Source organism: Pomacea canaliculata, linkage group LG11 (genome assembly GCF_003073045.1).
Source record: "Pomacea canaliculata isolate SZHN2017 linkage group LG11, ASM307304v1, whole genome shotgun sequence".
Classification (NCBI taxonomy): Eukaryota; Metazoa; Mollusca; class Gastropoda; order Architaenioglossa; family Ampullariidae; genus Pomacea; species Pomacea canaliculata.
In genome coordinates this window covers 3,806,574-3,827,348 of record NC_037600.1, presented here as the reverse complement: position 1 = coordinate 3,827,348, position 20,775 = coordinate 3,806,574, and the positions used below count along the sequence as shown (strand labels likewise).

The 20,775-nt window shown below is 38.5% G+C and overlaps 2 protein-coding genes across 6 annotated transcripts; one reads left to right on the top strand and one right to left on the bottom strand.

Annotated features, from left to right (window-relative positions):
- Positions 1-299: 299 nt before the first annotated feature.
- Positions 300-15,829, bottom strand: LOC112575060 (uncharacterized HTH-type transcriptional regulator YisV-like). 5 transcript variants are annotated; one of them, XR_003101557.1, is made up of 11 exons: positions 15,656-15,829; positions 15,139-15,254; positions 13,645-13,799; positions 13,207-13,368; positions 9,529-9,613; positions 6,465-6,632; positions 6,157-6,164; positions 5,568-5,682; positions 4,401-4,472; positions 2,533-2,605; positions 1,571-1,639 (listed from the first exon to the last, which is right to left on the bottom strand). XR_003101557.1 is itself a non-coding variant. In XM_025256591.1 (10 exons), exons 1-10 carry the CDS (start codon positions 15,791-15,793, stop codon positions 1,513-1,515), a joined length of 1,242 nt encoding a protein of 413 aa, XP_025112376.1. In that variant the 5' UTR covers positions 15,794-15,829; the 3' UTR covers positions 300-1,512. The 5 variants fall into 5 exon arrangements, 4 of the variants coding, with proteins under 4 accessions (XP_025112376.1, XP_025112378.1, XP_025112377.1 ...); XM_025256591.1 differs by lacking the exon at positions 6,157-6,164 and having other exon boundaries at positions 300-1,639; positions 2,533-2,636; XM_025256593.1 differs by lacking the exon at positions 6,157-6,164 and having other exon boundaries at positions 300-1,639; positions 2,533-2,636; positions 15,139-15,282; positions 15,656-15,797.
- On the top strand, positions 15,830-20,469 carry LOC112575065 (28S ribosomal protein S2, mitochondrial-like). Its single transcript, XM_025256603.1, has 3 exons — positions 15,830-15,957; positions 18,276-18,380; positions 18,764-20,469. Exons 1-3 carry the CDS (start codon positions 15,894-15,896, stop codon positions 19,429-19,431), a joined length of 837 nt encoding a protein of 278 aa, XP_025112388.1. The 5' UTR covers positions 15,830-15,893; the 3' UTR covers positions 19,432-20,469.
- Positions 20,470-20,775: the final 306 nt, after the last annotated feature.

Sequence of the window (20,775 nt, the reverse complement as noted above, 5' to 3'; positions counted from 1 at the left end):
GTTCTATTTATACATTGTGATGGTTCAGCTGAAAGTCCAAAATTATGATGAATTAAAAACTTAAGAACTTTGATTCAGATTTGTGATTTTCTTTTTTAATGTATCTGAACATTTCAGAAATTTCATTTCTCTGTGCAACTAGTTTTCTAAGAGATTTCCCAAAGGCAATTATATATAGTGTAGATGCAAACATTAAAAAAAAATTTCCATTAATATTTATAACCTTCCTTCATGCTAGAAGACCTGTTTTTTTCACCTCCCTTTTTTGGGGGTAACAAGAAAAAAGTTCAATAGATATGTAGGATGTCCATTTGTTTATTTACATGCACACTCCACAAAAATATGTTTAAAAGCAATGTTTCTAATGTTCAGACCACCCTTGCAAATTTTATGCGAGTTGGATTTCTGAATTATGGCCCTATGCTCCTCAAGGGAGCAACAAGGAATAAACTAACTAAACTGGATTTCTGAATTATAGATTCTCTGATTGATGCATATTTCTGGGAAGACATTCCACAACTATACATCTTGTTGGGTTCTACCCAACATATACATAGTACTAATTACCCAGTCACTGCTAAAGAGTACATATAAAAAGTGAAAAAAGCATTTTCTTTTTCAAGGAAAGATGTTTTGAAAGGCTACATTAACATAATGTATAAGGCAGAGTCTTAAACGTGCTTACAAGGGGTGGCGCGAAGGTGGTCATTTTTTTTGTTTCTTATACTGGTATTACTGAAATTAGCTTACATTGCTGGGTGCGCGGACATACCTTTGTTCGTCAGGGGGGGTGTCACAAGGAAAAGGTTGAGAACCACTGGTATAAGGCATTTGACATTCGGATCAAGTAAACATTGGCAACAGTATAATCACCTACTGTACATGTATTATTCATGTCTCTGGTTTACTATATGAAAACAGGTCTCTTCCTCAAATTGCGCCAAAGAAAATTCCCAAACACTCAAAATCTTTATCCGAGTAGAGAGGTGGTGTTGCGGCCCTATGCTCCTCGAGGAGTAGCAAGGAATGATGATGATGATGATGCTTAAAAAAGTATATCAAATATATCATAAATCATGACAACGCTCATTAGTAGTCACAGTAGCAATAAGTAAAACATCACAGGGCTCTCACGAAGCATGACATTCATTGTATTCTGCACTTCTGCAAAAATATGGCATACATATCAAAATCTGTTTAAAAAAAATGACATGTACTTCTCTCAACTCAAATGTCATCACCTATGTACTCCTTATCACCTTCCTTAAGCACTGTGACAAACTTTAAAAATAAAGTTTGATTGCAATCCCATTCTTATTGTCAGTTCACGTTAAATCTGGTCATAGCAGAGTGAAGCTAATAATTTCACAGTCCAGTGCTATGCCTGTAAGAAAAGAGGCCATTCTCTGTTTAAATTAATAGACTATGTTGTAAAAAACACCTGGAATGTAAATCTGAGTAGGTTTACAGAGACCCCTGTATAATGCAAAGTGGTCTACATGTTCCTGAGACTTAAGCTAACTTCATAAATTCCTTTACACCTTCTACAAAGGCTTTCACGCCTGGCAGGAGAATGTTTTTCTCATAAAAGCTAAAGCAGATGCGAGCACAGTTTCCAGACCTCCCAAGTGCTGAAAAACTGCACACAGAAAAAACAAAAAATATTTCTAAACTATACAACTCAAATTTCAGGAACATATGTTACAAAGTAAAAACTTACAGCTCTTCTTCCACTAAGTTGCAAGATGATGCAGTGTCGCTACACTGAATGCTTATAAAGTTTATGGTTAATCACAGTTCTTTTTTAAAAAAGTTCTGGAATACCATGTTGTTAGACCATCTGAAATTTATAAACTTCTTCTGCCAGCGCTTGCAGTTTTCGGCATTTCCTTCAATGGATGGTTTAATATCAAATTATCAATTTAGAGTGATCTTTTGTCTATAAATGCAAACCACATTTTGTATACATGCATTGTCCCCATAATAATTCAACAGGCTCCATGGTGAGTAAAACGGATGTGGAACACAGCAATGTTTTCTATGGGTGGGGGCAGGAAAGGATTCAAAGTCATTCATCTATTCAGTGGTCTAAGGACTGAGAAGGCTGTGAATAAAATGTGTCAATGGGTCTGTGACTCTTAGAACTGATGATAAACTTGCTGGTGTCTTCACTCTTGTTTCCCAAGGAGACCACAGCACACTCATCTGACCTGTTTCCAGGGCATCCAATACTACAGAAATAAATAGGCATGTTTGCAAGGCATGCAGCTGTCAAAATACGAGTACACTGCATGATGCTGTTTGCATTAAAATGTTAAACAAAAAGTGAGAATTTATTTCATGCAATGACCCCACTCAAAAGCCACAATACTTGCAAAACAATCACCTAATCATATGGGCATTCTCAGTTATCATATTTGTCAAGGCCTCAGAGGTACCAATTTTACATCCTGTATGATTCATATCCACACAGTGTAGAACTCCTACATGAGTAAGATGATGCTACAAAGTTCACTAAAGTAAACTACTTACCATATACCAGGGAAAAAACTGATCTTGTGCTTGTCCACCATGAACTTCAACATCTCAAATGTGTCCACGCTCTCTGGAAACACAACCCACACAAAGAAGCCTCCCTAGGGAGAAAACAACAAATTGTAACTCTTAAAAATCATACATCCAAAAGAAATGTCTTTATTTCACTTGATGATCACTTGATAATGCAGTCTTTTAAATCTAAGCTATTTTATGAATCTCAAGTTTAAAACTCCTGACTTTTCAGATTCAGTGCACAGAGCTCAGTGTGAATCGTACCTCAGCCAACATATATATTTGGTAGCTGTTGGAAACGTTTTGCTCTCCTAAGGTATGGCATTCCTCAGTGGTTTATACTAGGACCAGATCTGCTTACAATTTACCTGCAGGCTTTAGGTTCTATCATTTGGTATAGAGTCATCTTTATGCAGATGTCTCTCCATTGTATGATTCTACTACCCCATCTAATGTTGCAGGCCTTTCGGTACTGGATGATGTGTTGAATAGATGCTGGTTAAAAAGTTAACAATAAATCTGAGGTCATGCTATTGATATAAAGCACAGACCACAAAAGGTGAGCATGTCTTTGCTCAGGTCTTTGAATCATCTGATTGTACTTTCTGATTCACACATAACATTGTTGTGCACTTAGATGCCTAACAGACTACTGATATAAATATCAACCAGCTTCGTAAAGTATTAAGCTTCTACCTTTGTATTGTAAAGTATCTCTTGATGTAGCTGATAAACTCAGCGTTTCTCATTCTGTCGTAAGTTGATTCTGTCAATGCAGTTCTCATTATCTTATATGAAGTGCAACTTGATATCTACTTTGGTTCCATTAGCACATTTTTCGCTATCCCCACCCATGAGCCTGCCAGAAGGGAGCATGGTCATCATTGATTTGGGAATCAACTGATCTGGGATGTCTTTTTTGCAGCGAATATCAATGGTCCTGTCTCTCTAAGCTTACACACTTGTTGGCACCTCTCTTCCTTTCCAAGTGAACTGGTGAAGCAAATGCCTGAGGAGGCTGCTCTGGATCTCATGCAGAGAGCATAAAACTAATGACATTGTACAAAGTGCAGTTGCAACACTAATAGGACACCAGGAACCTTTACTTGCAACAGTCAAGCAATGTAAACTGGTCTGGTTTGGCAATGTGACCTTGCAGGACAACTTGTCAAAGAGGGTCCATCAAGGTATCTTGAAAGGTGGTTGATGCCATGGTGGTCCCAGGAATAACTGGCTTAAGATTAAGAATGTCAACCTGCTATTGCCCAAAACAGGTGCAAGTGGTAGGCCTTGTCAGCTGCTGCATCTATCCAGGTGCGCCCCTTAACAACAGGTACTAGTCAAAAGAAGACTGATTTGAAATGCAGCTAAATAAACTAAACTGAGAACCATGCTTCCCACATTAATCTGTTGGCTTTGTTATGCTTCCTCCACTGTGTTGCACAGGACATTTCACTGGCCTCCCTTTACTTTCAGTGCCTGTACAGTTATAGTTTTCCTGACTACATATTCTTATTCACCAGCATAAACCATCAGAAGTGGTATCTCAGAATGTCTTTCTACACAGAATTCCAAAGTTTAGTCCTTTTTCTTCTTTTGCGGTGCTTAGACCCACAGCTATGACTTCTCTTCTAAAGCATTTATGACATACATAGACACATGAAACTTTCAAAAACATTCCTTAAACACATTTTTAAAGCAGATTGACTATAGGTGTGTGTGTTTGCATGTGGGTGTGATATGTGCAGTGATTAGCTTTTAGCTAGAATCAAGCACAATGTAAGGATTAGGATTCATTGAGATCTAATATAGGCATAATCTGAAAAAAACTGATAAAAAATAATGCTCACCTGCGGTTGAGTAAAGGTGACAACATCAGGTAAGCCATCTCTCAGAATCTGACACACTGCATCACACCGTGACTGAAAAGTTCACGCATGGATTTTTGAGAAATATGATAAGGTATAGAAAGCCCTGTAATCTTTTGGTCCCTGTAATGCAGGGGTGGGAAACATTTGGCCTGCAAGCCATATAAGGCCCATAAAGTTATTTGGTTTGGCCGGACCAAGGTAGTGACACAAGACAGTTTGACCAAATATACATAGCTGACTAATTTTTCAGTTGATAATTTTGCACGGCCCACAAATGACCTTATAAATACCCAATTGGCTATCAGAGGAAAAAAAAATCCCTCCCACTCACCCACCTCTCATTGCAAAGGTACTAGAGGCCAAACATATCCCTCCTAAAAGCTTGGACCAGATTTTTTTTTTGAGCAGGCAGTGCCCATCTTCTCTACCTCACTGCCTGTCCTTCCTCAAACATTAAGGAATGAGGTATCAATTTAACAGCTGGGTCAACTAGGGAAAATACACGATGAAACACAGGTAGCAAAACTGGGTGGTGTAAATGCTGGCACTCAAATCATTTAACCACTTGTTTCCTATTTGCACTACAATAGTTAAATAGATACCAGGAGATAAACATCTCATAAAATCACTAGCCAATCATCTGATCAGTCGATTCACCACAACTCAATAATAAAGATGAGTGAGGAGGAAAAAAAGAGGCATTAGCACTGTGTCATCTAATGAGTCTCAAGACCCATGTAAGAAATATAATATAGAAATGTATGACATGTAATATAATTTTGGTTCAAAAATTATATTTCTTATTTCAAAACTAAAGAATGTCAGAATTCATGATAGATTCTACGAAGGAAAAAGCAGTCAACAAAGAGGTATGAGTGTGAAAGGTGGCCAGCAGGTCAGATAACTCTTGATCTGCAGGTGTTTAAAAAGAAATAGATGGTGGTTTTCTGTTTCCTCCACCATGTGTGCATGTGTGTCTGTGTGAGAGCGAGTGTGTGGTTGTAAATATTTAAATAGCACTTGATGCTTTTTTATGGAATGTGCTTCTGCACCTTCATGTATTATAAAGTATTTATGTAAAGATCTTTCACCTTCAATGGTGAGGAAAGGTGATCTTTGAATAAAAGCAAAGTGAATAACTGTTACCTTGTACACCTGGCGCAAAAAATGTACGTGGGGTGGCAGTAGCCCAAGGTGCATAGCTGCTGCTGCCAGTTTGGAGGCATAGTGGTTGAGACTGCCACCACTCCAAACAAGGTTACTGTGACAATGATTTTGTATTCTAAGCCATGGACCATAATTCACATTTGCCATTCTTTCAAAAAATCTTTACCTCCAAAGTTTAGCTACATGATACTGCACCCATTTTATGCACTACCACAGGTTAGCTACATGGCTCGAAGTTCACTTTATGCATTACCACAGTTTAGCTACATGGTACTGCATACATTTTATGCACTGCCAAAGATTAAAAATGTGTGCAAGTCTCCCAACCTACCGGTTGCGACTTTCCCAACCTACTGCTTCTGAGCCAGAATCTTTTTACCTCCATATTGGTTTAAATCTTGCGAGTATCATAAAAGTACTGCACAGTCACGCCTCTGAAAAAAATGAGCTATTCTACAAATGTCTGTGCGGTGCATTTCTTTCTAATGACTCAGTAAAGCTCTGTACTATATTATTTCCTAAAATATGGGTGAATAAATTTGAATAATAATAATAAAAAATTGCTTACCTCTCAATCTGAACAGCATAAAAACAAATAAAACATATTGCATATTTTGATCTATTACTGTCAAAGCAAATGCCCTATAAATGTTGGTAAAGATGGCAAACACCCTAGTCAAATTAGCCTGTATCTTGAATTGAAATATTAAAAAAATTATATCAAAATTATCAGATACATTATAATAAAATAACATTCATATCATATGTTATTTTGAGCTAATACAAGGCATATTCAAGGCTGCCTTAATTTGTTAATAAAACATGCATACTTCCAGATATAGTTAAAAGCTCATTACAAAAATGAATAGCTTCAACCTGTTGTTTAGATGAAGCAGGATACACTCTGGTGCCTCTACCCAGCCAAGTCGTAAGCTTGGTGCCAAGATCTTGGAGAAGGTTCCAATAGACAAGACATGACCTTTATAGTCAGGGTCAGCAGGACAATCATACGACAGAAGGCGGGGCGGTGGAAAAGGATCCTCACTATAAAAAAAATAATAAAATAAAATAAAACAAATATGCTCCTTTCATCTTCTTAATATTTATAAATACAATTTGGGTCCAATCGCAACCTAAATCGTATTTATAGCAACTTAGCAACCAAGTAAGAAGAACAAAATTATAACTTTGTCACCAAATCTGTTTGCTATGAAACAAATTTAGATGATTTTAGCTTGAAATAAAAATGCTGCTCTATGCTCCTCAAAGGAGCAACAAGGAATAAACTAAGCTAATCCATGCATAGGCACACATTACCAATCTTCTTGCAAACAACAATGATGGATGCGGTATTTGCATCATGGCTTTCAACAATCACAGTTTGGTCTAACAAATCTTTGATGTGCTCTTGCACTTCCTTTAACTGGTGTGGTGGGATATGTTGATAAAGCAGAGTGACTGGCACCTCGCCAACAGTATGCAGGCACTGGAAAATAGCGTTCATGTAGCCAAGGTTCGTAAAGTCCTTCACAAAACCTGCAGTATGCTTGTTCAACAGAGCCTGTAGTTGCTGATGTTGACTGGTGGTGCTATCAAAGTCAAGGCATGTGATAACATGTTTGTCACTGACTACAGGCTAGCTGAAGCTGTCAGCCTGATTGCAAATAACTAGCTCGTTCACATAGAATCCACTGTCACACCTTGTTGGCATTCAACACTATCTACAGCTTGTAAAGTTACAAAAATGGTAGATGCTGGCAAAGTACTACTGCTGCTTATCAAGTCTGCTACCTGCATATAATGGCTTGTGTGCTGTACCCCTGATAAGATGGGAATCTGTACTAGGGTCCCAGTAACAGCTAAGCACAGAGGGCAGTGAGCAGAGGGCAATGGTACAGTATACCGGTCACTCTGATAGCAGCCATCAAAAATGCTGGTACATCGTATTGACAGTGACTCTAGCCAGGCCCTTTTTTGATACTGTTTTATCAAGGCAAACTTCTTGTGCTGCCTCCTGCACTATTGGTGGCAAATTGGAGGTGTCACCAAATCCCTGACCAAGAACATGCATCCCTATTACAAGCAACATGTGCCTCCTGTGCATTATTGTGCCCGCGTCAATACGGGTGCTTGATCATTCAAACACTGGACAAAAACCTCAAAATCCACCAGCATCATTCATCAGAATGGCACCTCTGTTCTGCAGGTCCCTTGCAAGGTCATAGGAAGGTGATATCCTGATGATGTGCAAATCCTGTACATGCCTGTGGACCCATTGTTCAGTGATTGTTGTCACTTCACTGCCAGTATCAAGTAGTGCCATTCACTACAGTTTTCACCGCTGGGCATTTTCCAGTCCTATTACACAACCTTTACCTATTATCTTTTTACAGGTGATGGGAGTGGTCTATTTCTTTGACCAGCATGGCTGTGGTCCTTGGAGTGTTGTTACTGTCGTTTTGCCGTCATGCCACATCTGCTAAAACTGTCACTGGAAGGCCTCAACCATTGGCCGCCATGTCGTGTTGACAGCCTCATGATACCCCTCTTGTTCACACCAGTAACACACAAAAACTGCTGGTCAGGCAGTTTGTTGTGTTGTGCAAGTCTTGGAGGCCGCCTCCATCTCCATCAGTCTGATGCGTGCCATCAGCTGCTTTTAACTCCTCCCCTGTTTTTGTAATCACCCTATTCTTCTTTCTCCCTGTTATCCCATCTTCAAGAGGTTCTCACAAGTGGGATTCATGGTTTGCCAGGTGTATTGATGTTTCCCAGCAGACATGGCAATTTCCTAATCCTTTGATTAGCAAGACCACCAAGTCATACTTCAGCCTCTTGGTTTCCTCCTTACAATTACAAAGGGCATCTTGCTGTTTACCATATTCTTTTACCAGAGAATCTTCTGCCGCATGTTAATCATATCATGGGGAAACATCAGTATTTGTTATCTGGCAAGACCCTCAAAATCTCTAAGGAAGTATCCATAAGCCGCATTTTGTGGCATTGGATTCTGGGTGAAAGGTAGCTTAACTTCTCTTCTAAAGCCCTCCACAGATTGGCTTGGTCCTCCAACAAACTTCTGTAGATGAAGCAGCTGATATACTCTCAGGGTCTCTGCTGTTGCTCTGACGCCAACTTCAATGCTTCACTGCTATGCAGGATCCTGTTTGCAGTACAAATTGATGTAGCCCAGTGGTTGGGGTATGATGTGAGTAAACCAACTCTCCCCCACAATTAAGGAAGAGAAGCCAGTGGATGTATTATCCTTTAATAAATGGGCTTAACCAAATGCCATGGTGTATGGCTCTACAGCAAATTTCAGTGTCAAGTCATGAGTGACGATAAAGCCCGGCAGTTGTCTCTCTTTTGTTCTGTATTGTCACTGATCAGATCTCCAGCATGTCTGTTATCCCACCTCAATTCTGCCCTTATATATCCATAGTTGTCACAGGGCTAATCCTTTCACATTGTTTCAGTACACTGTTAACCCTAACCAATCACTGCTCAACACACTTTTTGGTACCAATGTGCATCTGCAGTTTTATAATAATTTTTCAACTGGATTATCATTAAAGGCATGCATCAACTAGTTTTTGCTAATGTATGGTGGCTCTCTTGGGTGGACTCAAAGTCTGATCAATTCAATGCATGCCTGTAACTTTTATGTGTAATTTTGTAACCTGTGTTTGGAAGTCGCTGAATGTAAAGCTTTCAGAATACAAATATGCACAGAACTGTACTATAGGTTTATAAATTGAAATTGTCAATAGCAATATGCTACACTATGCCTATGACCAATTCCTGCTGTTGTGATGATTCCTTATGTGAACATGATCCAATAAAAGACTGCTTAGCATAAATCACTGTCTTCTTGTACTAGCTTATCTGCAAGCACCCATGCATGTCATCTCCATGTAAAAAATATCCACCACTGCCTCACCCAAAATGGATGAGATTGTACACGTCTTCTGCTACCAGGAGAATTTCATGCTTTCGAGCAACCTCAACCAGACTCCGGCATCGACCTTCAAAAATAAAACAAAGGAATCTTGACAGCAATGACAAAAAAGGCTTGATATCTCAAGAAATCATTTGCTTCATTTATAGCAGGATAGAATGAGCTTCCTTGAGTTATGCTGGTTCCATGGCTGATCACAAGAATCCATGTTCTTTTCATTCTAAACAAGACTTTGAGCCAGCAAGAGATAAAATAAACGACTATATTACACCCTTCTATATGTTGCCGGGTTTTATTTACCATTACTCTTATTCTAAGTCTTAATCCTGGCTTTTTCAGAACTTTATAGTTAACGCTGTTTTAGTAATAATTTTCATAGTACTCTAGGGAAATCTCATGCAATTTTACAAACATTGTTGGACTCAGATATTTATTAAGATCACAAAGTTACAATGTTAAGAACCAACTCCAGCAACTCTCAAAGTTGATGTGAGGCTACAGGCTTTTGTTTGTGTATGTACAATGGCTGATCTATTCAATGTTTAATAAATTTCTGCTCCAAATACAGGGTTTTCTTTCAGTGTACTATGATCTCTTTGAGATAAATAGAAAGCAAAATGTGTAATTAACTCTATAATGTGATCAATCAGGCAGATTTAATATTGTGCATGCACACAGCACAAACTGGAATGACTGCCATAAGCTTGTTTTTACTAGCATACACAGAGAAACTGCATTTGGCGCTGTGCCTTATCTTTGAAAAAGGACACAGAAGTGAACACAGGCTGGTCATACTTTGTAATACATTGTAACATAACATATTCCTACTCCTAATGGTATAACCTCATTTTTTTTACCCCCGGAATTCCACCTTTGAAGATAATCTAAGACTAACAGAGATGCCAGCTTAACCAAAGAGGATAATATGAGCAATCAGTTAGGAGGGAAAGTGAAGCCGTGCTGACCTGTATGTGACTGCGGCCATGCCCCCGTTTCAAGTATCAGTGTTTGCACGATGATACCTGGTGGTACATGGTGCACTGCCCTAGTTGTCACAACACTTCAACTAAAGTTTTTTGTTTCTTCTCTTTTCTAAAAAATCAAGAGAGGTGAATTAATAGCATTTCCTTTCTTTAATAGATTTAACAAGTCGTGCATTTATCTCTGGTTTTGCCACATCAGCTGCTGCTTAGCAGTTTCACTAGTCTTGTGTTGTCATTTCAACAGATGTAAGAAGTGGGTGCAGAAGTGCCTGTTGGGCCAGCCAGCATCCTATTTGCCTGCGAACTATGCTCTCTCCTCTTCCCATTTTGAACTTAACTATGTTAGGAACCTTGTGAACATTGCTGGCTGATCTGGTGTGCGGTTCCAACCATTTGATGTACTGAATCCACCAAAATACATAGATTTTTTCAGGATGGATAGCAAGAACTGTACCTGAATGGCTCCACGTCTCTCAGAAAATACCTAAAGTTATCAGGTTTTGGGATTTTTTTGGTAGAGTTTGCCTCTCAGGTTCTATCACTCAGCGATGCAGCTGGCATATCACTGATGGTAAGTTTGAGAGTGCTATCAGATAAGGCCTCTGACACTGCTTTCTATGTTGGATGCATTGATCAACTGTTTAATGCGTTCAACAGCCTTAGCAAGATTAGCAGCCACACTATGCATGATGCCATCTCGGAAAAGTTGGGTCACACAGAGTTCTTGTATGAAACTTTGTCATGGACGTCGACACTTAAAGGCAATTTATCATGTATGATTAATAAATTGCTATACAAAGTGTGCTTCAACTCTGCGATGATCTTTGCAAAACGAATAAGGTTAAATTATTCCACATCAGCAGACTAAACCATGACTATGTAGAAAACCTCTTTAAGAGGAAAAGGAGGGCATGGGGATAATCTTGGTTCTTCCTGCATCAGGAGATGGTCGATTGTCTCATCATGCAAAGTGAAAGAAGGAACTGAATCGAAGATGGAGATCACTCTCTCTTCAAGCTGAGAAACATCAGTACTCAGAGCACTCCAGTAATTTCTGATGCAAGATGTGAGCAAAGCGAAAGATGTGAAATCTCCGCGTTTGTTTTCACAAACTCTGCCGAGGAACTATAGATTCCTGAGAACAACACTTTAACTTACAGTGCAGGTCCCACCACTAAAAAGGTACAAAGGAAAGTGTGTCCAGAATGTAAAGAAATTATGGGAAATCAAGAAAGAACTGTAAGAGAGACCTTGTTGTCGATTCAGCAGGTACCTCATACTGATGATAGTCTGGGTGTCCCAACATCTCAGCTGGTAACGCTGGAGGAGGAAACTGAAATTGTATTTAAAAAATCTGAACAGCTCCTCTACATGGACTAAGCGAGACCTCAATTTCTGGGACATTTTGAACAGAAATCTGCTGATATGTCCCTCCATCAAATGCAAACCAGGCAGTCTTGTTGCTCAATTGTTTTTAATATACGGCTGCATTTTGCACTGAAAGAGAACAATAGACACTTTTCTGCAGCATCCGCAAGGAAAAATAGAAAAATGTTAAAACTTAAACACCTGGAAATATACGTGTACATATTTGATATTTTTGCACAGGTACTTGTTGTAAAGAGGTTTTAGATGTGTAACAACCATAACCTCTTTGTGTGAAAAACGTCTGTCCAATCAGAGTTACTTGCAACACCAGTACGTAGATTTGAAATACAGTGATACCTCGGTTCTCGAACGCCTTGACTTTCGACCAAATCGGTATTCGACCAGGAAATTTGAGAAAATTTTGTCTTGGAATCCGAACAAATATTTGGAACTCGAACATCCGAACGTCCGAGATGAGCCGAGTTGAGCCGAATGGCGTTCATTCTGCCCAGCGCGCCTTGCTTGCGTCATCAGTGTGAGTGCAGAGGAGAAAAAAACAGCAAACAATTGACAAATTCTTCTGTAAAGAAATCAGACAAGCAACTGCAGAGCAAGATTCTGATTCTCCTCAGCAAAAGATACAGAGAACAGAAACACCCGAAGAGCAGTTACCCTCTGTTTTTATTGAAGAGGACGGACTCCCCTTCAAAACAATAACCATCCCCCTTCCCTCCTCCCTCCACATTCATTCCCTCCTGCCATAAAGTTTGGTACAGGTACAGTAAATGAAACACAATTTACTGTACTGTACTGTAAAGTACATTTTATTTTTGTTTTTGTTTTAATAAATACATTTTTATTTCTTATTTCTTGTTGAGACTCATGTTTTTCTACATATTATATACAAATTAGGCCAGTAAATAGGCATTTTCTGGGGCTTGGAACGAATTAATCCAGTTTCCATTATTTCCTATGGGTTTCATTGCTTCGGTTCTCGAACAATTTGGTTCTCGACCGTCCTCCCGGAACGAATTATGTTCGAGAACCGAGGTATCACTGTATTTCTTTCTTTTTTTCTTTTGCTTAATTATAGAAATTCCCCCTTTGAAACATGTTTTAAAGCTTACGAAAAGTATGAAAGCAAGCCTGCCTAATTGTGTTTTCGTTGCAAGTACATGATCATCAGACCATAGCCTCGAGCAGCTAGCAACATTTTCTGTCCTAAAGGAGGAGTGGCCATGTGCACCATCTGATTTCAACCTCTCATATAACAGTGGTGGCTCTTGTTATCCTCTTTGGCTTAACCTACTGGGAGAATAGCATCGTCCAGTTGGATTGTTGTAGACAGGAACAGTGTAGACAAAAGCCCAGAAAGGTCTTTTTGACTCTGTTGGTCTCTGGTGAGCTGGTCGGTACTTGGTCAAGAGGTGGTCAAGTTCTTCCACATTTATTCCATCTGCATCACAAGGCACTGCACATAATGAAACAACAGACTTTACTGGAAAAGTCATTAGTATCCATGGCAGTTTTACATCCACAAAAATGTGTCACTCAGTATTAAAGCAGTTCTTGATATTATATCATGATAGTATTAACACCTGTGTACTTTTTCTGCAAATGGTTGATAAAGCCCTAAAAATAAAAAAAAAGAGTTCTATCTGAGGGTCTAAAAATCTTCTTGCAATTTTAAATGGGAGTCTGACATTCCCTTGGATTTTATGGAATTTTTTTCCCCCACTTGTCATACCAGGTATTACTTTCATCTGGAGGTCAACAGATAGCATCATGCTAGCAGCAAAGTAGGTGGGTTCCTCCACAAAGACAATGCTGTCTTTGCTGAACATAACCGTGGTGATCATGTGCAGAGCTTGGGAAGCGCCTGCTGTCACCATTAAGTGGGAGCTTTAGAAAAGACAAAAGATGAAACTTGCACTTATCTCTTCCATGCACCACAATCTACCTTCTACTGATGTTCCCTGAAGAGTTCTGTATCACACAAAATATATCCAACTGACAACTAATCCTATTCATCCATAATGTTAAGCATAAAACTGCTGGCAGTTATGCTGTCCTTAGCAACAACATTGTATTTTAATTTTAAGGGTAAAGCACAAATAGACTGACCTAAATTTTAACTCTATCACTAATGACTACATCCAACACAAAAGCTTTGAGTGCATGTTAATTAGGCGTTGTCATGACAGTGAGCCTACTTTTGTGATGTTTCAGGAAATGTCTAGACTTTTATATATGTTATATGAGAATGGCTATGTCCAAAAGCTTGTAAGTTATGAATGAAACAATTATTCATTCAGAAAGGAGTATTTGAGTAATGAATATTTATAAAACAAAATGTGCACTCTGGTTAACCTTTAAAAGATGGAATCTAGCTGCAACAAAACATGATGATACCAGCTTCCTGGTGTATCAGGACATGACAGGATGCATAGTAGCTGAAGTGTCTTTCATTCACTTTTATGATGAACTCAGTCCTGGTCTTTTCCAACCTCTCTCTAAAAAAAAAATCCTTCCTGCTTCTGCTATTTATATCTTTGCCAATTTTAAAGAAATTTTATGTACTGCTTTTGGTCTCTCTTTTCCTATTAGCAACTGCAAGCTTTAAGTCTGTGAGTTAATTGCAAAACTGTGCAGTTGCAAATACCTGTAAACAAAGTGTAACAATTACCAACACTGTGCCAGTGGCTTTAAGTAGGATATTTTTACCATTATTTAAAGTGCACAGGAAAATGAGAAGCTACAAAGGCAAAAATGAAACAAAGTTTAGTTAGTTTAATCTATTCCTTGTTGGTCCCTTGCCCTGGTCATCAAAAAGGCTTTCACCAGCATGCGTCATAAACTCTTCTACAGAGGAATCTTCCCCATCAGGCCCTTGTTGTGGTACTGTTGAGGTTTCCGTAACATCTCTTTTTTTAAAATGAGTGGGTTGTTAGCCCAAAGCAAAACCCCCAGCATGGAGGGTCAGGGTGCAACATTTTAGTCTGGCCTCTCCCCTGACAGACCCGTTCTACTTGGTTAGACCTGCCAGGAGCACAAGGCTCCCGCCAACATAGCTCTGTGGATCAATAATGCACGGAAGCCACCATACCACTACAAGGTAAGTTGCACCAGCTGGTGGTGGAAAATGTAACAAAAGCGGATCACATTTCTTTCCACAAAAGTAGTTAGAAAAGTGAAGTTAACAGCCTTCATTTCTTTTTTCTTTCTATATTTTCTTTCTCACCTTTTTACCTCATCACCATACTCTTGTGTAAGAAACATGGCCAGCTCATCTCGAAATTCAGCATCCCCGATCTCTGGGCCATATGTGAAGGTCCCAGTCACATCAGCATTCTCATCCTGATAATTATTTGGGGGTGAAGAGATCCTTTAAAACATGTCATAAATTGATGACACACAAAATAAAAACCGATGAAACAAAGTTGGAAGAAAGACAATTAAAACGAGTGTTGTTTGGCGATAGGTGATGCAACATTAGGATGAAAGTAACAGACCACTGATCGTTGATAAAAGGTTTAACAAATCCACGATAAATGTTATAAAGCTGATAACTTTACACATAGAAAACGAGCATTGTTTAACAAGTAAATGTGGTTACAGGGTGAAGTTTGTTAGAATATTTTCTGATGCATATCAGGTGAGTTTTTGCTAATTCTGTTAATTAACTGTGAGATAGTTACAAGAGAAATTTGTGCAGTCGATAAGTAAACATTGCGTATAATGATCGATCATTATCTTACCAACACTGCGTTAGTGGCTTTAAGCAGAATATCTTTACAGTCCTTTAAAGTTTCGAGCCCTGGTGATCCTTTAATCAGAGACAATATATCTCCATCTGCCATGTAAGCTTTGACAGTGGCTAATTGGGATGTATTCATTCTCTGACAACCTTTGAGTTTGTCCAAGTTTCAAGACCAACGCAGAACGGTAAAGGGAGAGTATTCTGGAACGTCAACGAGAGTAGTCTCACGCTCCAACATGGCGCTATCTGTGGTGAGAAACCTTCCAGTGACTTACGCTAGGGCAGGCGTATTGATAAAACGTAAGTCATTGATTCAGTTTTTGATTATATTATTTTTGACATATAATTTATAATGGCTCACAGTGTTTGTTGATATTAAAAAATGTGTTTTTCTTTGTTACCTTTCCATGCAGTCAGAAGTGAAGGATATATTTCGTTTGGAGATAATAAAACTGTATGCTTATTGAAGTAGTTTAATGGAGCAATTTAAAAGAATAGCAGTGTTAAAAGCTTTCTAACAAAGCAGCATGATACATGTAAAGATGAAGGAAGAGGGTCGGGGAAGGGGCTGTCGATGTAATCTTTTTCCAACTCGACCCAGTCAACTCATTGAATAGACTACCAGTCGACTCGACCACGCACATGTTGGTGTCCAAGTTTGCAATAGTTACGTCAGTCCTTTCCCAAACAACCATGCTTTGTTCGAGAAGTGTCAAATGATCCCAGTTGCAATTTAGTCAAACGAAAGGTATTTGAGAGAATTACTTGAGGACTCTTTATACTTTTGAGACGCCATAACATGGAACCGAAAAAAAAACCCCTTAATCCTAACTTTAACCCTGTAGTGTTCACTTAATAAATACAGATGAAAGTGTTAAAAATAAATTTATAAACGAATATAATGACATCTTTATAACGCTGTCACAAACTTATGATTTGTGTTCATTGTAGGGTGAGGCGGTGACTTAATGGTTAAATTCCTGTCACCAATACAGTGAAGGTTGGCTGTCCTGGGCTCAGCTCTCGTCTCAGGCGCATTGTTCTTTCATCTGTTTAAAGGGCTGGCTGCTTTGCCATGATACAGATTTAGTTTCCGGCTCAGTGTAAAACACTGATTCCTTCCCACCCACCTCCCTTGTGTACATTTTAAACCTTAAGTGACGAAATAGAATAAAGAAATAAGGTTTAAAAAAGTCGATCAGAGAACATATTAGGTACAGCAACAAATGACAGCCAGTAAAAAAAATAAAGTACAAGCAGGCAGAGCTATGTAGATACTGTGATCTCACTCCTATTCTGTCATCTGCTTACCCCAGTCACTCATTTTCAACAATGTAAACAAACTAAAATATTCCTATCATCCAGTTCATTAAAGACACAGCTCCACATCCACCTCTAATATAAAATTATGCAAAAGAAAAAAAAACCCATAAAATATCCCTTTCACATGACTTGTCAAAGGCTGTTCATTAATGGTACAGTTAATCTTACCCTAACCTTACTCCCCTCTGCTTAATAGGATCGATGCATGATTGTTACTCAGTAAGAAAGTTCTACCATTTACTGAATAGGATGATAATGGAAACAGGAGATATTTTCTCTCATGTTCTTTTACTGACCCATCTTATTTATTTCGATTGTGTCTTTGTAAAAATCACAATTCCTAATCCAACCCATGGCCCAGACCCTGTCCCCCTTTTTTCTATTTTGTAAAATATGTCATGGGTTATGAAACCCTCTGAAGTTGTATCTGTTTGAGATAACCAAAGAATATGTTTACCATTTCATGTGATGTTTGAATTTAAGAAAAGATCAAATCAGTGCTACTTAGAAAAAGATGTGTTTTAGCAGTATTTGGATTTACACTTTTGATGCTTTTAGCAGTAATTCGGAAAGCAAATACCCAAGTGGTCAGAGAACTGGCGTTTGAACTCAAAGGCATGCTGATTTTGTACTTGGGTGGTACAGCAAACTTGCCTCATCAACCTAGCTGTTGGGAATAGGTACCTAACTCCATAGAGGTTGGGGAAAGGTAATGCAGAGAAAGAGAAGAGACAGGAACTGCCCTCACAAAGAAAACTATCCCTAAGAAAAGTGGGGTCTTTAACATCTCGCTTCCAGAGTGATCTCATAAATTCAAGAGAAGACCTTCCCCCACCCCCCATATTTTTTAGCAGATTGAATTTTCTCTGTGCAGTGGTTGAGCAGGCTTGCAGCATAAGTTTTTGTGTGTGCTCAGTTTTATAATGAACAAATAGCAATAAAAAGAACTATATATTCAACAAACTAGTCACATGAATGTTATTAAATGGAGAACATTGATTAAGGTTTGGAACCACAACCAAAACCTACTAGTTTGGAATACAGCATAACATCTCAGATGCAAATTGGGTTTGTCTTCAGAGTACAAAGGAAATGTGTGTGGTCTTTTGCAATAAAATGATGGAGCTACTTCAGTTAAATTCCATCTGGGACATATCACTATGATCTTTACTGCAATAGAAAGCAAAGGAAGAATCATTGCGGCTCCATCGTCCAAACTTTGTATTTCTGCAGAAGACTAACATGTATATGCCCATTTTGTTTTTTTCTGTATCTGTTTTTAATCCATTTTTCAGGACCTGTGCTTTACAAATATAGTCATGGAAAACTTCTAGCTTACAGTTCACTTAGTAGACTGAACTGTGAATTCTCAACAGGATCCTCTTCAAATCTTCAAAAAGGTATGCATATTTTCTCTTTTTTTATTTTTTATATGCTTATTATAAACATGAACATATGTTGGTGGGGTGGGGGTAAGTGGAGAACAAGGGAGAGATATTTCATATAACTATTTGGTCATCTGTATCTGTGAAGATACATTAATAATACTTTACAGGCTTCTTCTTGATCATCGCTATTTTTTATGTTAAATAATGTTTACCTCATAATAATAGCAGCAGCAGTAACTTCAAACTAATAAATATAAACTAAAGCTTCAGGGCATCCCTGACAGTATACAGTTGATTTCAGTGAAGCCATATTCACATCAATGTGCCTACTGCATACATCATATTTGTGAATATTATTTTAGCATTTTTTTTTAATTTGTTTTTTTCTTTTGCAGCTGCAGAAGTGGGCAAACCTGCACTGTACAATCCTGAGCAAGAACCTCTGCAGCACCATGATTACTTCGGTGTCAGGTCTCTCGTCTCTTTAAAAGACCTCTTTACTGCCCGTGTTCATCTTGGACATAAGGCAGGGCTGCGAAACGAGTTCATGTCTCAGTACATTTTTGGCAGTCGTCTGAACATTGACATTATTGACCTCGACAAGACCTTGCCACTGCTGCAAGAGGCTTTGAACTTTACAGCACACATTGCCTATAGAGGGGGCATCATTCTTTTTTTAAGTCGTCACAATCAGATGATGCCTGTAATTGAAAGAACAGCCATGGAGTGCGGGGAGTATTCCCACTGTCGCTACTGGAAAGGTGGCACCTTCACCAACTCTGCCATGCAGTTCCAGGGAGAGACACGATTGCCTGATTTGTGCATCTTCATCAATACACTGAACAATGCCTTTGAGCAGCACAGGGCTGTGATTGAAGCCACCAAATTATTGATCCCTGCTGTGGGCATTGTGGATACAAACTGTGATCCTTGCCTTATAACGTACCCAGTTCCTGGTAATGATGATACACCTGTTGCAGTTGAACTTTATTGCCGACTATTTAAAGAAGCAATCTTAAAGGGGAAGGCCAAACGTGCAGAGGATGGCTTAACTGGTTCATGAGACTAACAAATCTATTCTGAATAAAAAAAAAGTTTTGTAATATATTGTCATAGCTAATGATGCAAACTGAAGGCTGTTGAATAATTGCAAATTGTACAAGAGATCATGCAATAGCAGTACTATTATTTTGGCCAGGAAGTAAGCTAAATAACATCATGCCTCTTCTGTTAAATCTTCTTCAAAAATTTATAATCAGACTTACATTATCATTGTGATCATATTACAACAATGCATCTGTATTGTTTATTTCTGTCCACAAAAAACATTTTCCCTGTTGGGAGATCCCATATGTAATGACAACATAAATACAGTCAGGGTCACTCACCCATACAGTTACAACCCCCACTTAACCACTCAGTGATGACCATCACATACTATGGGTTTTGTGTCAAAACATCTTTGTCTTTAACTTTGAAAAGAGTTTATACTGACATCTTGCTAGGCTAAGTAAATGTTGCATGACACAATTTGTTTTGTCTTCAGGGTATAGCTTGTAAAAGCTATTAAACTTTTTTCATGAAGAATTTGCTTTTCTTGGTTTTTGTTTCTAAATGAATTACTTTGCAAGAAAAACACAAGAGTTTGACTGGATATTTGCTCTTATTATAATCATCTTTCCAATCACTGAGTAATGTCTAGTGTGTTGATAGGGCAACTGGATGTTTGTCACGTTCCACTCACTTTTGGCCTTTTCCACTGGCAAATTTGCTGTGATATGGCATCAGTTGCTGGCACGGCATTAAAGACAAACACTGGCAAATGCTAATGCATTGACAAGATACGAAAAGAGTGCAAAAGACTGGATGTGGAGCCCTTATTAACACTGAACTAGGATGTTTCAGGATACGGAGAACCATGGAAATTAAAATGGATGTCAGAAAGGAGGAAAAAGATGGTTTAAACATTCTGTACAATCACAGAAATATATTTTCTAATTGGTCTTCATGCCTTCAGCAAGTATGAATACTTCATTCTGGAGAGTACTTTTGGCTTTGAAGCTATGAGACTATGGATTAAAGGCTATGGATCAAAGTATAAGTATTTGAAGTTGTGAGACTATAGGAATCAAAGTATTTCAAGCGATGGGGCTGTTCTAATTTCTTGCCCATGCCTTTGATCTTTGTGTCTGTGTTGGTGTTGTTGATGATCAGTTTTGTCTTCTTTTTTTTTTTAACATCTGTCTTGGTATCTTTTGGACAAGATCAGCAAGCTCTTGTTCTTTGCCAGCTGGACTTTCATCCAGTGATGTCGAAATGAAAATTGACGAGAACAACAATATTATGAAACAAGATTGGCTCTAGTACCTAACTGTTGAAAAAATATAGGATAGTTGTAACTGCAGCC

Coding starts and splice junctions, on each gene's coding strand:
- LOC112575065 (XM_025256603.1), top strand. CDS start 15,894: ATGGCGCTATCTGTGGTGAGAAACCTTCCAGTGACTTACGCTAGGGCA. Junction 15,958..18,275: donor GGCAGGCGTATTGATAAAAC/GTAAGTCATTGA, acceptor TCCATTTTTCAG/GACCTGTGCTTTACAAATAT. Junction 18,381..18,763: donor CTCTTCAAATCTTCAAAAAG/GTATGCATATTT, acceptor TTTCTTTTGCAG/CTGCAGAAGTGGGCAAACCT.
- LOC112575060 (XM_025256591.1), bottom strand. CDS start 15,793: ATGAATACATCCCAATTAGCCACTGTCAAAGCTTACATGGCAGATGGA. Junction 6,633..9,528: donor TACAATCTCATCCATTTTGG/GTGAGGCAGTGG, acceptor TTTTTTTTATAG/TGAGGATCCTTTTCCACCGC. Junction 5,683..6,464: donor CTGCTTCATCTAAACAACAG/GTTGAAGCTATT, acceptor TCATTGTCACAG/TAACCTTGTTTGGAGTGGTG.